This window comes from Macaca mulatta, chromosome 3, assembly GCF_049350105.2.
Source record: "Macaca mulatta isolate MMU2019108-1 chromosome 3, T2T-MMU8v2.0, whole genome shotgun sequence".
NCBI lineage: Eukaryota > Metazoa > Chordata > Mammalia > Primates > Cercopithecidae > Macaca > Macaca mulatta.
In genome coordinates, this window is record NC_133408.1 from 45381379 (window position 1) to 45396531 (window position 15153).

The 15153-nt window shown below is 49.1% G+C and overlaps 1 protein-coding gene across 2 annotated transcripts in view; it reads left to right on the top strand.

Annotated features, from left to right (window-relative positions):
• The window catches only part of LMTK2 (lemur tyrosine kinase 2), a 108308-nt gene extending 93422 nt beyond the window's left edge, over positions 1–14886 (top strand). For both annotated transcript variants that reach the window (XM_015134347.3, XM_077996160.1), the window contains exons 11-14: positions 316–3274; positions 12200–12332; positions 12567–12809; positions 14083–14886. In XM_015134347.3, the coding sequence (XP_014989833.3) occupies positions 316–3274; positions 12200–12332; positions 12567–12809; positions 14083–14111 (3364 nt within the window). In that variant the 3' untranslated portion in view covers positions 14112–14886. The remainder of the gene's footprint in view (positions 1–315; positions 3275–12199; positions 12333–12566; positions 12810–14082) is intronic.
• The last annotated feature ends 267 nt before the right edge of the window (positions 14887–15153 follow it).

Here is a 15153-nt window from a genome sequence, read left to right on the forward strand (position 1 = left end):
GTAATCCCAGCACTTTGGGAGGCCAAGGCAGGCAGATCACGAGGTCAGGAGTTCAAGACCAGCCTGGCCAACATGGTGAAACCCCGTCTGAACCAAAAATACAAAAATTAGCCAGTGGCGGTAGCAGGCGCCTGTAACCCCAGCTACTTGGGAGGCAGAGGCAAGAGAATTGCCTGAACCCAGGAGGTGGAGGTTGCAGTGAGCCGAGATCATGGCACTGCACTCCAGCCTGGGTGACAGAGCAAGACTCCGTCTCGAAAACAAAACAAAAAGATTCGTGATGGTTCCACTGATTGCTTGTCATGTGCTGCTCAGGTATGAAGTCTTACAGTTCTGTTGGCTGTCACCAGAAAAGAGACCCGCGGCAGAAGATGTGCACAGGCTGCTGACTTACCTGCGGCTGCAGAGCCAGCGGGACTCAGAGGTCGACTTTGAACAGCAGTGGAACGCTCTGAAGCCGAACACAAATAGCAGAGACTCCTCCAACAATGCTGCATTCCCAATTCTCGACCACTTTGCCAGGGACCGGCTGGGTCGTGAAATGGAGGAAGTCCTCACTGTGACCGAAACGAGCCAGGGCCTGAGCTTTGAGTATGTCTGGGAGGCCGCTAAGCACGACCACTTTGATGAGCGCAGCCGGGGCCACCTGGACGAAGCCTTGTCCTACACGAGCATCTTCTATCCAGTTGAAGTTTTTGAGAGTTCACTTTCAGATCCCGGGCCCGGAAAGCAAGATGACAGCAGCCAGGATGTCCCCCTGAGGGCCCCTGGAGTGGTTCCTGTTTTTGATGCCCACAACCTTTCTGTTGGAAGTGACTATTATATCCAGTTAGAGGAAAAAAGTGGCAGTAACTTGGAGCTTGATTACCCGCCAGCGCTGCTCACAACTGACATGGATAATCCAGAAAGGACTGGCCCTGAACCACCCCAGCTCACGGCGCTCAGGAACGTTGAACTTGAGGAGTCCAGTACAGATGAGGACTTCTTCCAAAGCAGTACAGACCCCAAAGACTCTAGCTTACCGGGGGACTTACACGTGACCAGTGGCCCCGAGAGCCCTTTCAACAATATATTTAATGATCTGGACAAATCGGAAGATTTGCCCAGTCACCAGAAAATATTCGACTTGATGGAACTAAACGGAGTTCAAGCCGACTTTAAACCTGCCACTTTAAGTTCCAGTTTGGATAACCCCAAAGAGTCAGTCATAATGGGCCACTTTGAGAAAGAAAAGCCCCGTAAACTTTTTGACAGTGAGCCTCTCTGCCTATCAGATAATCTTATACACCAAGATAATTTTGATCCATTGAATGTTCAAGAATTGTCAGAAAACTTTTTATTTCTTCAAGAGAAAAACTTACTAAAAGGCTCATTGTCCAGCAAAGAACACATAAATGATCTTCAGACAGAACTTAAGAATGCTGGTTTTACCGAAGCTATGTTAGAAACGTCACGTAGAAACTCTTTAGATACTGAGCTTCAGTTTGTGGAAAATAAGCCAGGCTTGTCTTTGTTGCAGGAAAGCATAAGCACGAAGGGTGACGACACAGATGTCATGTTCACAGGTGACACTTTGAGCACCTCATTGCAGTCTTCCCCGGAAGTGCAGGTACCTCCTACCTCCCTCGAAACAGAAGAAACGCCCCATCGGGTATCCCCAGACTCACTCCCGACACAGGGAGAAACCCAGCCCACGTGTTTAGATGTTATTGTCCCGGAGGACTGTCTCTGCCAGGACCTCAGTCCAGACGCTGTGACTGTCCCGGTTGAAATTCTCTCGACCGATGCCAAAACCCGCAACATGGATGGCGGGTCCCAGGACTCTCCTGGCCAGGGTGAGGAGACCCTGCGACTCACCGAAAGTGACTCTGTTCCTGCTGATGACATCCTTGCCAGCAGGGTGAGTGTGGGGAGTAGTCTCCCGGAACTGGGACAGGAATTACACAATGAACCGTTTTTGGAAGACCATCCCAGTCATCGCCAGCTAGAGAAAAACTTGAAGGCTGTGGAGACTTTAAATCAGCTCAATTCTAAAGACACAGCGAAAGAAGCAGGCTTGGTGTCCGCCCTCTCCTCGGACTCAACCAGTCAGGACAGCCTCCTGGAAGACAGCTTGTCAGCGCCCTTCCCAGCCTCGGAGCCGTCCCTGGAAACCCCAGACTCCCTGGAGTCAGTGGACGTCCACGAAGCGCTGCTGGACTCTTTAGGATCTCACTCTCCTCAGAAACTCATGCCGCCTGATAAGCCGGCAGACAGCGGCTACGAAACAGAGAACTTGGAGTCTCCCGAGTGGACCTTGCATCCCGCCCCCGAGGGCACCTCAGACTCAGAACCAGCCACCGTGGGCGATGGTGGCCACAGCGGTCTGCCTTCCAACCCGGTCATTGTCATCTCAGATGCCGGCGATGGTCACAGAGGCACAGAAGTGACCCCTCAGACATTCACAGCTGGCTCCCAGGGTTCATACCGAGACTCTGCATACTTCTCAGACAATGACTCTGAGCCCGAGAAAAGGTCTGAGGAGGTCCCGGGAACCTCCCCATCCGCCTTGGTGTTGGTACAGGAGCAGCCCCTGCCCGAGCCTGTCCTCCCAGAGCAAAGTCCTGGTGCCCAGGATAGCTGCCTGGAAGCCAGAAAGAGCCAGCCAGATGAAAGTTGTCTGTCTGCTTTGCACAACTCCGGTGATCTGGAATTAAGAGCCACACCGGAGCCAGCACAGACTGATGTTCCCCAGCAGGTCCATCCCACGGAAGACGAGGCCAGCAGTCCCTGGAGTGTGCTGAACTCAGAACTTAGCAGTGGCAATGACTTCGAGACACAGGAAGATCGCCCCTGCACCCTTGCTTCCACGGGGACCAACACGAACGAACTCCTTGCCTACACCAGTTCTGCGGTGGACAAGTCCCTGTCCAGCCACTCCGAGGGCCCCAAGTTGAAGGAGCCGGACATCGAAGGAAAGTACCTGGGGAAACTTGGGGTGTCGGGGATGCTCGACTTCTCGGAGGACGGGATGGATGCGGACGAGGAGGACGAAAACAGCGACGACTCGGACGAGGACCTGCGGGCCTTTAACCTGCACAGCCTCAGCTCTGAGTCGGAGGACGAGACCGAGCACCCCGTGCCCGTCATCCTCAGCAACGAGGACGGGAGGCACCTGCGGAGTCTGTTGAAGCCCACGGCGGCCGGAGCCCCCGACCCGCTGCCTGAGGACTGGAAGAAGGAAAAGAAGGCAGTCACGTTTTTCAATGATGTCACAGTCTACCTGTTTGACCAGGTATCTGTTCCCTCTAAATCATTTTCTCTATATATCCATATAAGGATTCCAAAATGTGCTAGGAAATTGAGTGTGGTCTGTTTTCTAGTTGCCGTTTTGAGGCAGCAGGTTGTGATTACTCATAAAAAGTCATTTGGGGTTGGTTACAGTTCTAAGAATATGCAGAAATGTCATTTGTGCAGGGAATTCGTATTAAATTAAGGGAAAGAGCAAATATTCTTCCTGGGTCTTCTACTGGAGTCTTCCTGAAATTAGTCACCCTTTACACACCAAATTTTTATTGTTTTGCTTTTTATTTTTCTTTTGAGACAGCCTTGCTCTGTGGTCCAGGCTGGAATGCAGTGGTGCGATTGCAGCTCACTGCAGCCTTGAACTCCTGGGCTCAAGCGATCCTCCCACCTCAGCCTCCATAATAGCTGGGCCCACAGGTGCATGCCACCATGGCTGGCTAAGGTTTTGTTATTGTTGTTTAATTTTTGTAGACACACGGTCTCGCTATGTTGCCCAGGCTGCTCTCAAACTCCTGGGCTCAAGCCATCCTCCCACCTCAGCCTCCCAAAGTTTTGGGATTACAGGCACGAGCCACTGCACTCAGCCTCCAATTTTTAAAGCCTGACAATTGGCAGTAGGACCTACCACTTGGGTGCAAGCCTGGAACTGTGGCTGGCGTGCAACCCTGGAGACAGCTCAGGAGGGGCCGACCAGAAGCCCTGCGGTGGGTGCCTGGAGGGTGGGACACGCAGCAGGAGTGTCTGTGGTCCTTCTGCTCTGTCCCCTGACCTGTCCTCTTTCCCTGCTTTGGAGCAGGTGGCTTAGTGTGCACTGCTGAGTGGGCATGGATTTAGGCTCCTTTAAAAATGTAACAGCTTATAATTCAAGTATGCTTTTAAAAAAAAAAAGTCCTTTTCATACTATTCTTTGTAGCGCTTGAATTTGCTGCTTGAATCAGCTGGATTGTTGGGAGAGCTCAGTGGTGGGACATGAGAATGGGGTCCCCTCACCTTCTAGAAGGCGCAGGAGTCCTCGCCGTCTCCTTCACATTGCTTGCCTTCCCTTTCGCCCCGTTCTGGGAACCCAGACCTTGGTCTCAGCCCCTGCGTGGCACCATCCCTCATGGGTCCGTGGCTATGGCAGATCTGGGCACTGTTCCACCTCCTCCCCCAGGAGCTGCGTCTGTTGAATGTCACTTTATGCCTTGTTCCTCTGTGTTCTGTTCACTTTGGTTTTTATGATGTTTCTTTAAAAATCATTAAATCACCCGCATTTGAGCTATAGCATTATACTGTGGGGAGGTGGATGTTTAAAAAATGAAAAGTAAGACTGGGTGCAGTGGCTCATGCCTGTAATGCCAGCACTTTGGGAGACCAGGGTGGGTGGATCACCTGACATCGGGAATTCAAGACCAGCCTGGGCGACGTGGTGAAACCCCATCTCTATTAAAAATAACAAAAATTAGCCAGTCACGGTAGTCAAGACTGCAGTCCCAGCTGCTTGGGAGGCTGAGGCATGAGAATTGCTTGAACCTGGGAGGCAGAGGTTGCAGTGAGCCGGGATTGTACCACTGCACTCCAGCCTAGGTGACAGAGCGAGACCTTGTCTCAAAAAAAAAAAAAAAAAAAGAAAAGTAGCCTCCTGAGCTCAGCCTGACCTCTTGAGCCTGAATCTGTGAGAGGGGCCAAGAGGCCGCCTTTCTCTTTTCATTCCCCAGGTGGTTCCTAGGCAGATCTCGAACTCAGGAGCCTCTGAGCTCAGGGAGCCTGGGAAAACAAGCTGCCGTTTTCTAGTAAGAGTGGAAGGGAGAAGGGATCACCTGGCCCTTAGGGTTTGTGTTTTGTTTTCAATGCATCCACATAGCCCTTTCTTCCCCATCTCTGTGAACTGGGATTATCGCTGCATTTCTCCGTGGATGGGGTAACCTATAGGTGGGATGGAACTGTCAACTGTGCTCGGTGAGCAGTGCGGGTAGGAGCTAGGGAGCACGCTGTCCCCACTTCCTAAAAGCCTGGGGGTAGCTGGAGTAGTGAGAGGGACGTGGCCCCAGTGGAAGCAGCGTGCGGAGAAAGCTCCCTGGGGCCGCAGAGCGTGGGCCTCTTGCACAAGTCTGTGGAGGATGTTAAGTTTTTCTGGCTTTAGAAGACAGAGCAGAATTGCAAAAGATGAAGACTTGTGACAAGGGCACACTAGTTACGGGATGGAAGGTACAGAGATCAAATACTAGACATGCTTAATGGACGCGAGGCTTTGACAAGGAAGTTAGTGTCAGAGAGAGTCGGAAGGTGGGTCAGGGCCAGAAGAAAATGAGGAAAATCTTTCTGATGATCTGAAATTTGTTTGCTTATGCGTCTCTTGCAGCGTGCCTTGAAGCGACAGCCACCAAGCGTTCAGGCTGAGGATTGAGGGTTTCCTCCCGCTCCTGCTTTCGTTCTTAATGAGCTGGTTTTGAAGTTGTATCGTTTTTAAGCTGTTGAAGTACCTGCTCCAGAGTTTTAACTGAGTGTTCATGGGATTGGGCAGCATTGTTTCTTGGTTTATCACTATTTGTTAGTTCAGCAAATACTTAACCAGCGCTTACTGTGTAAAGTAGTAAAGGCTGGTGAACAGTCTGTGGGTGCCGGCATTGAGTTATTATTCTACATTGAGTCTTCTTTTGCTTCCCCATGTGGGGGTGTTTGTCACTATCTTCATGGAGAGGACCCTGAGGCTCAGAGTAGGTAGACTTTGCACAGGGTCTGGCCCCAGTGAGTAGCAGTGCTAGGGCTTGACTCAAGTCTCCTGGACTGAGCACCGAGCTTTTCACCGCTGAGCCCTGCCGCCTCTTGCATGCACCTTTAAAATCTACAGCCTGGCATCGCGTTCAGCTGTTGGCGCTTGCGATGTCTTTCCTCAGTTGCACAGTGTTCTTGAGACAAAAGTAGCGGGTAATGATGCTTACTTGCAATTAGCGCGACAGAGTTCCCTCCAGCCTCATCAGTCATACTGTAAACAAGCCCTGAAGACCGGGCACAGTAGCTCACTCCCATCATCGTAACATTTTGAGAGGCTGAGGCAGGAGGGTTGCTTAAGGCCAGGAGGTGAGACTGGTCTAGGCAGCATAAGAAGAACCCATTTTTTAAAAATTGGCCAGGTGTGGTGGCACGCACCTGTAGTCCCACCTACTCAGGAGACTGAGGCCGGAGGGTTGCTGAAACCAGGAGTTGGAGGGTGCAGTGAGCTATGATTGCATCACTGCACTCCAGCCTCGGCGGCAGAGCGAGAGCCTGTCTGCGAGGCTCCCGCTCTCCACCTTTGAGGAGTAACATTCGTGGGCTCCACTTAGGTTTTCTTGGTCGGTTTGTGTTTTGTTTGTTTGCTGGCACTGTCTTTGGTTTTGTTATCAGTAATTAATGGTGGTCTCATAAAATGAGTTGGGAAGTATTTCCTTCTCTGATAGTGTTTGGAGGAGATTATGTAGATTTGTTGATGTTGATCTTTCCAAAAATTTGCTTTTGTTTTCATGGATTTTTTTTTCTTTTCTATTTCATTGGTTTCTGCTTTGTCTTTATTATTTCCTTCCTTCTCCTTGCTTTGAATTTATTTTACTTTTTCTAGACTCTTAAGGGAAAAGCTTAGGATTCAAGTCCTTACTTCTTTTCCCTTTTTTTTTTTTTTTTTTTTTTTTTTGAGACGAAGTCTCACTCTGTCGCCAGGCTGGAAGGCAGTGGTGTGATCTCGGCTCACTGCAACCTCTGCCTCCCAGGCTGAAGGGATTCTCCTGCCTCAGCCTCCGGAAGTAGCTGGGACCACAGGCACCCACCACCATGCCTGGCTAATTTCTGTATTTTGTGTTTCGTCATGTTGCCCAGGCTGGTCTCAAATTCCTGAGCTCAGGTGAATCTGCCTGCCTTGGCTTCCTGAAGTGCTGGGATTACAGACATGAGCCACTGCACCCGGCCTCTTCTTTTCTAATAATTTAATGCTATAAATTTCCCTTTATGTACTACTGTAGCTGCACCCAGCCAATTTTAATGTGTGAATTTTTGTTTTCATTCAGATCAAAAAGTTTTTTGTAAGACTTCCTCTTGGGAGCATAGATGAATAATACAGTTTAATATATTGTTAATAATTACTAATAATCGGTTAATATATTGTTGAATAAGTATATTGTTTAATTTCTGAGAGTTGGAGATTTTATCGTATCTTTTCATTATTAAGTTTCAGTCTAATTCAATTATGGGCAGAGAACATATTTAATATGGTTTCAATGCTTTTAAATTTGTTAAGGTTTATCTTAGAGCCAGGAGGTGGTCTTTCTTGGTGAATTATTCCACATGTACCTGAAAGAGTGTGTGTTTTGGTTTTGGTGAGTGGATTGTTCTATAAATGTCAGAGTTAATTTGTTGATGGTATTAGTTCTTCTCTATCATTGTCAATTTGTCTGCATACTTGAGAGGTGGTTGAAGGCTCCAGCTGTGATTTTAGATTTGTCTGTTTCTCTTTTCATTTCTGTTCATTTTTGCTTCCTGTATTTTGCAGCTCTGTTGGTGCATATACATTTAGAATGATGATATCTTCTTGCTGAATTGACCTTTTTATCCTTTCGTAATGTCCTTCCGTATTCCTTTGTCTTACATTCACAGAGCTGCTCCAGCTTTCTTTTTTCAGAGACAGAGTCTCACTTTGTCACCTAGGCTGGAGTGTAGTGGTATGATCTTGGCTCACTGCAGCCTTGACCTCCTGGGCTCAAGCAGTCCCCCTGCCTCAGCCCTGCAAGTAACTGGGACTGTGGGCACACACCACGAAACACAGATAATTTTTGTATTTTTTGTAGAGATGGGGTTTCACCATGTTGGCCAGGCTGGTCTTGAACTCCTGAGCTCAAGCGATCCACCCGCCTCAGTCTTCGAAAGTGTTGGGATTACAGGTGTGAGCCACTCGCTCCTGGCCACATTGTTTTGGTTAATGTTTGTGTGGTGTATCTTTTGCATCCTTTTACTTTTAATCTACCTGTATCATTATATTTATGAGTTTCTTGTAGATCTTATAATTACGTGGGGTTTTTAAGACTCTTCTGAAAAATCTGCCTTTTAATGGTATGTTTAGATCATTTACATTTAATAAAATTATTTATATTTTGGATTTATGTATACCATTTTATTTGTTCTATTTTTATTTCTATTCTTCCTCTTTTTAATAAATTGAACATTTTTAGTGTTACATTTTAATTTTTCAATTTTTTTTTATACACTGTTCTCTGTGTAGTTTTGGTAGTGGTTGTTCTGGGGGTTACAATGTATGTATTAAACTTCTCACAATCTACTTAGAATCTATATTTGCATATTTCAGATGGAATGTGGAAACCCTTCTGTCACTCAGACCTTTTGCCCTCCGTCCCCATCTTGACATGCTCTTCTGTGTTGCATACATGTACACTGATAACCCCTCAGACATGCAACACATTTGACTTTCTGTCATCAAACACATTCTAAGAAACTCAAGAGGAAATGAATAGTATTTTACAGTTGGCCCTGGAGCAACATGGGTTTGAACTGTGTGGGTGCACTTAAATATGGCTTCTTTTCAACCCAAAACAGATCGAAAACACAGTATTCTCGGGATGTAGAACCTGTGTATAGATACGGAGGGCTGACTTTTGGTATATGTGGGTTCCACAAGGCTAACCGCAGGACTTAGTATGCACAGGTGTGGCTATGCACGGGCGGTCTTGTCACTGATCTCTATTGAGATCGTTTCTGGGGTTGTCCCTTGGTTTCCAAGAAGTGGTGGTTCCATAATTTGGATACCATAATTAGAGGATGCCCAAGTGCTTTATATAAAATGGTGTCATATTTGCATATAACCTACACACATCCTCCTGCAGACTTTAAGTCATCTCTAGATTACTTGTAATACCTCATACACTGTAAATGCTATGAAGATAGTTGTTATACTATATTATTTATGTTGTTGTTGTTGTTGTTGTACTGTTATGTCTTATTTGTCTTTTCTGAATGTTTTCTGTCCTCGTTGGTTGACTCTGAGGAGGTGGAACTCTCTGATCTGGAGGGCTTCCTGTCCTTCTGTTGTTTTTCATTATTGATGTTCCAGGTTTCCTTCTGGGACCCTTTCCCTTCTAATTAAAGAAATTTAACTAGCTTTTCTTTTCTCTCTTTTCTATAAAAAAAAATTTTTTGTAGGATTCCTTTTATTTTTAAATAAATTATCTTAGTGTTTTTTTCCGTCTAAGACTGTCTTTATTTCACACTCATTCCCGAAGCCTATTTTCTCTGAGCATAGAATTCTGAGTTGATAATTGTTTTCTTTCAGCATTTTAAAAATGTATCACTTCCTTCCACCCTCCACGGTCTCTCATGAGAAATTTGCAGTCACTCAGATCATTCTCCTAGAAGTACAAGTAGAGCGTCCCTTATCTGAAATGCTTGGGACCAGAAGCATTTTAGATTTCTGGTTTTTTCAGATTTTGGAATATTTGTATTATACTCACCAGTTCAGCATCCTAAATCTGAAAATTTGAAATCACAAGTGCTCCAGTGAGCACTGTGGGTGCCATATCAGTGCTCAAAAGGTTTTGGATTTTGGAGCATTTTGGATTTTTGGTCTTCAGATTTGGGATGCTCGAACTGTAATACATCTTTTATCCCTGGCTGCTTTCAGATCTTTAGCTTTAGCTTTCAGCAGTTTGATTATGGTGCATCTGAGGGTGGACTTCTTTGTGTGTGTGTCTTGTTTTGTTTTGTTTGAGACAGAGTCTTGCTCTGTCACCCAGCTGGAATACAGTGGTGTGATCATAGGTCACTGCACCCTTGAACTCCTGGGCTCCAGTAATCCTCCCTCCTCAGCCTGCTGAGTAGCTGGGGCTACAGGCGTGCACCACCACACCTAGCTAATTTTTAAATTGTTTGTAGAGACAGCATCTCACTATGTTGCCCAGGCTGGTTTTGAACTCCTGGCCTCAAGGGATCCTCCTGCTTCAGCCACCCAAAGTGCCAGGATCACAGATGTGAGCCACCCGCCCGGCCTAATTTCTTTGTATTTATCCCATTTTTGTTTTGTTAAACTTCTTAAATCTGTAGTTTTGTATCTTTCACCAAATCTGAGTTTTCAGGCATTATTTTCTTCTAGTACTTTTTCTGCCCCACCTCCTGTCTCCTCTCCTCCTGGGACTTCAGGGTTAGGCCCTGAGGCTCTGGTCCTGTCTCACAGGCTCTGAGGTCCTGTCTCACAGGCTCTGAGGTCCTGTCTCACAGGCTCTGAGGTCCTGTCTCACAGGCTCTGAGGTCCTGTCTCACAGGCTCTGAGGTCCTGTCTCACAGGCTCTGAGGTCCTGTCTCACAGGCTCTGAGGTCCTGTCTCACAGGCTCTGAGGTCCTGTCTCACAGGCTCTGAGGTCCTGTCTCACAGGCTCTGAGGTCCTGTCTCACAGGCTCTGAGGTCTTGTCTCACAGGCTCTGAGGCTCTAGTCCTGTCTTCCTCCAGGTTTTTTTTTTTCTTGCTCTTGTTTGAATTGGGTGATTTCTGTTATTCTGTCTTCAAGGTCCCTGATGATTTCCTTCGTCATCTCCATTCTGCTGTTGAGCCCATCCATTGAGTTGCTAGATTTTGGTTATTGTACTTTTCTCTTCTGAATTTGGCTTTTTGTCATTCTTCTTATCATCTGTTCCTTTGCTAAGATTTTCTCTATTTCTATTCATGGTAAGTGTAGGAGCATTTTTATAGTAGTCCCTTTTCAGATAATTCCAACATTGGTGGCACCGTGACACTGGCACTTGTTGATTGTCTTTTCCCAGGGAAATCGAGGTGTTCCTGGTTTTTTGAATGCAAAATAAGTTTAGCTTTTGGACCCTCCTATCATGTTAGGCAGTCTGTGCCGTGTTTAAATGCTGTGAATAATGTTGATATTTTTATCTTAGCAGGCCTTGACCCCGTGGGCGCAGGCCACAAGTTCCAAGTAGCCTTCTGTGGGCTGTGGTTTCAGTGTCAGTTCCCAGTTCCCCTTTCAAAGCCTTCGCTGTGCTGTTTGAACCTGCCCCATGTGTGTGCCCCGCACTCCACCCCGGTCTCCCCTGAGGTTCATTTTCAAAGCTTTGGTGTGTTCAGAGTCAGATCTGCCACGCACAGCTCAGGGGTAAGCGCAGGAGCCCCCCAACAGCCTCATAGGGTCACCTTTTTCAGCTCCTCCCTCTTCTGTTATATCCCTGATACTTGCAGTTCTTTGGGCCTCTCCTTTCTGATCCCCTAGCTAGAAATTTGAGGCTTTAGTTACACGATGCGCCATACTTCCTGCAACTACACGCACGTCTGGAGCCAAGCAGTGGGAGGACAGAAGGGGAAAAACCCAGTGAGGGTCCCCTCCCACTCGGGATCACAGTCCTCCAGTGGAGTGGAGGCTTTATGGTCCTCAGGATTATAGACAGCTGTTGCCCCGGGATTGCTTGGGACTGGAGAGCAAGAGAACAGAGAAAAGAAGAAAGCTGGAATTTCCCCCTTCTCTTTCTGAGCATCACAAGACCCCCTTCCTGCTCCGAAGCCAGAACTAAGGGCTTCTCCTGGAGCGCTCTGTCCAGGGTGGTGCCCACTTTGGATCCCGGGCTGAGCTGAGTCCAGGCAGGGGATTGTGGAGGAGAAGCCGACACACTTGGTGCTGGTGGGTGGCATCTTGAGTGCTGCCGCTCGTCCCCGCCTGCCTGCTGCTCTGCGCTTCTCTGCAGCCTCAGAGAGCTGCTTCATGCCTCTGCCGAGGTCAGAGCTGCAGGACGAGGGAGAGACAGGGCCTTGTGTCTGTCTGTCCTCCCAGGCCCGGGGCCGCCCTTGTCTTGAGACGCTCACTTCTCAGTCTGTCAGTCCGATGCGCCTGTCAGTGGGGAAGCGGTCACATGGGGTTCCCGTGAGCAGGCCTTTGCTGACGGGAGTTTCTGTTTGGCTTTTCAGGAGACCCCAACCAAAGAGCTGGGGCCCTGTGGAGGAGAGGCGTGCGGCCCTGACCTGAGTGGCCCAGCCCCGGCCTCAGGCTCTCCCTACCTGAGCAGGTGCATCAACTCCGAAAGCTCCACCGACGAAGAAGGTATTTCACGTCATTGACTAGTTTTAAGGGAAACTGAAAAATTGAGTCATGTAAAGGTTTTTTGAGGGTAACTTACCATGTTGCTTTAATGACGCCCCCCTGACATGGGCACAGCACTGCCATCTGCCAGTTGGGCCGGGCTGTCTTCCGACCCGCAGGGTGCACCTGCGCAGAGCCTCCCCCTCTGCCTCATCGCGCGGTGATAAAGGGTGGGGTTTTGTTTTTTATTTCTAGGTGGCGGCTTTGAGTGGGATGATGACTTCTCCCCAGATCCTTTTATGTCAAAGACAACAAGTAACCTGCTCAGCTCCAAGCCTTCTCTCCAGACATCCAAGTACTTTTCCCCACCACCACCGGCCCGGAGCACGGAGCAGAGCTGGCCGCACTCGGCGCCTTATTCCCGGTTCTCCATCTCTCCCGCCAACATTGCCAGCTTTTCCCTCACACATCTGACCGACTCGGACATCGAGCAGGGCGGTGAGAGGCGCCACGTGCTGGGGGTTGGGGGTGTGGGGTTGGGGGTGGGGTGCTGCAGCTGGGCAGACGGTGGTCTTGCAGGCTTGATAATCTCATGTCTTCTTCACATTTGCTGAGTCGATTACAAACTCGTTTTTTTTAAACTCCCATCATCAGCTGGGTGCAGTGACTTCTGCCTGTAATCCAAGCTACTCAGGAGGCTGAGGTGGGAGGATCAGTTGAGCCTGGGAGTGTGAGACCAGCCTGGGCAACATAGTGAGACCCCATCTCTACAAAAAATAAAAACTAAAAAATTAACTGGGTGTGGTGGTGTGCACCCTCACTTCCAGCTGCTCAGGAGACTGAGGTGGGAGGAATGCTGGAGCCCAGGAGTTCAAGGCTACAATGACCTGTAACTGCACCACTGCCCTCCAGCATGGGTGACAGAGCAAGATCCTGTCTCTAAAATAAATAACACTGCCAGCATCCTGAGCGTGCTCTCGGGGCCATGCCCCTGCCTGTTTGTTGTGGTCACACTCAGGCTCGTTACTGTCCACCCTGTGGGGCCAGGCCGAGGCAGAGGGGCTCTGGTCCCAGAAACGCCCAGGCTGTGCACCGTCTCCTCTTTTTCTCCTGTGGCTGCATAGTCCCCCTCCACACTCCTCTCCTTTCCCAGAGAGAACCCACTCTTCTGCAGCCTCGTAAGAGCACTTGACCCCTGGCCTTGGGACCAGCCCACACGCCCGCTGGTGCTGCCCCTGGAACGCTGGTTTTGCTACTGAGTCTTGGTCCTGGTGTGGCTCGCAGGCATAGGGTGGGGTGAATGGGCAGGGGCCGTTTGAAGTGGAGGTATCTGAACATAGGGAGCCTTCTTTCCCTGTCACTAGATTGAAAGATAAAGGTTAATAAGCTCATTTTTTGATTGGAAGTTTACAGATCAAATAATAATTATGGAATACAAAGAGGCTTTGTTTGCATCGGCGCTAGGCTTCATTTGTGACGATTAGATAACACCTGCTACCTGCCAGTGTGTTGGGGCAGATGTGTGGATCCCAGCTGACTACTTCTGCACCCTGACCCTTAGCGCCCAGCTGGCATTTGAGCCTAGCAGATGTGTTGGTGGGAGCGTCGGGCAGCTGCTGCTTCTGAAGGAAAGGACAGGAAGGGCGGCTCAGGCGGTGCTGAGCTCAAAGCACCCGCTTCTGTTCCCGTGGTGCAGCGCACACCCACGCCATTCTTGTCTGATCATTTTAAAACTCCAGCTTTGTCGTCTCACTTCCTCTCTCCTCAACAGGAAGCAGCGAAGACGGAGAAAAGGACTAGGTGGCTGCCAACGCGCACGCTCGGGTCCGAGGCTGCTCCCCTGGAGCGGCGCCCCTGCGCCCTCAGCCCGAGCAGCGACATCCACTCGCCATTTGCTGATACGAGCTTGGGAGGAAGAATCCAGAGGTGAAGAGGGAGACGGCTCTGAGCTGCGTTCAAGGCGGGGCCCTCGGGAGCCCAGGTGGGGAGCGAGGCTGTGTCCGGGAGCCAGCATCCCTCGGTGCCCCAGGCACCCGCGGCCTCCCAGGCAGTGCTCCCGCGCTGGCCGTCGGGGGAGGCAGGGGCGCAGCCTCCGTGTGCATGCGTGTGTGGAGCTATGCGTGCCGCGTGTGGGCTTTCCACAGGGGCGTCTCTGCGTCCACGCCTGTACATCCCGGCCCACGTGTGGGCACCACAGAGGACACGCGAGGGGAATGGTCACCAGTGAGCCATATTTATTATTTCTAGAGAAATCACGAATTGCTTTCTGTAATTGCACTGTGGATAAATGTTCTGAGAGTCTCCATTGTTGTACAGAATCTTAAATTATTCAAGGAAAATGAGGCAGGTCAAGCTGATGCTATCCACTAGTTTGATTTTTTTTCTGTTTTATAGTTTGTGCTGCATGGTACTTGTAAAGCTTAAATATTTTGAGTGTTCTACTGTGTCTAGGATTGTTGGGATTGTACATATGGTACTCTTTCATAAATGATAAATGATTCTGAATGTTAGTGTTTTATGTTCATATAGGAAATATTTTCAGTGAGTCCAAAATACCACTGTTTTGTTGATGGAATCGAATGCATTTTTGTCTCTTCTTGATGAAGCGGCTTCCCTGCAGCAAATGAGGCTTCTCTCTGAGGAGCTGAGAGGTCTTGCAGCCTCTCCTTGTCATTCTCCCACCCCACGTCCCACTTTTTAAAGCCCTTTTGGTAAAAACCGGCAGGTTGTGGCCCCAGACCTCAGATGGACCTGGCCTATCCCTGGGGACGTGCTGGGTGGCGGGTCGGGAGAGCTGCACCCCTCACGGGGCCGCCGCACCGCTTCCCTCCGCGCAGCTCTT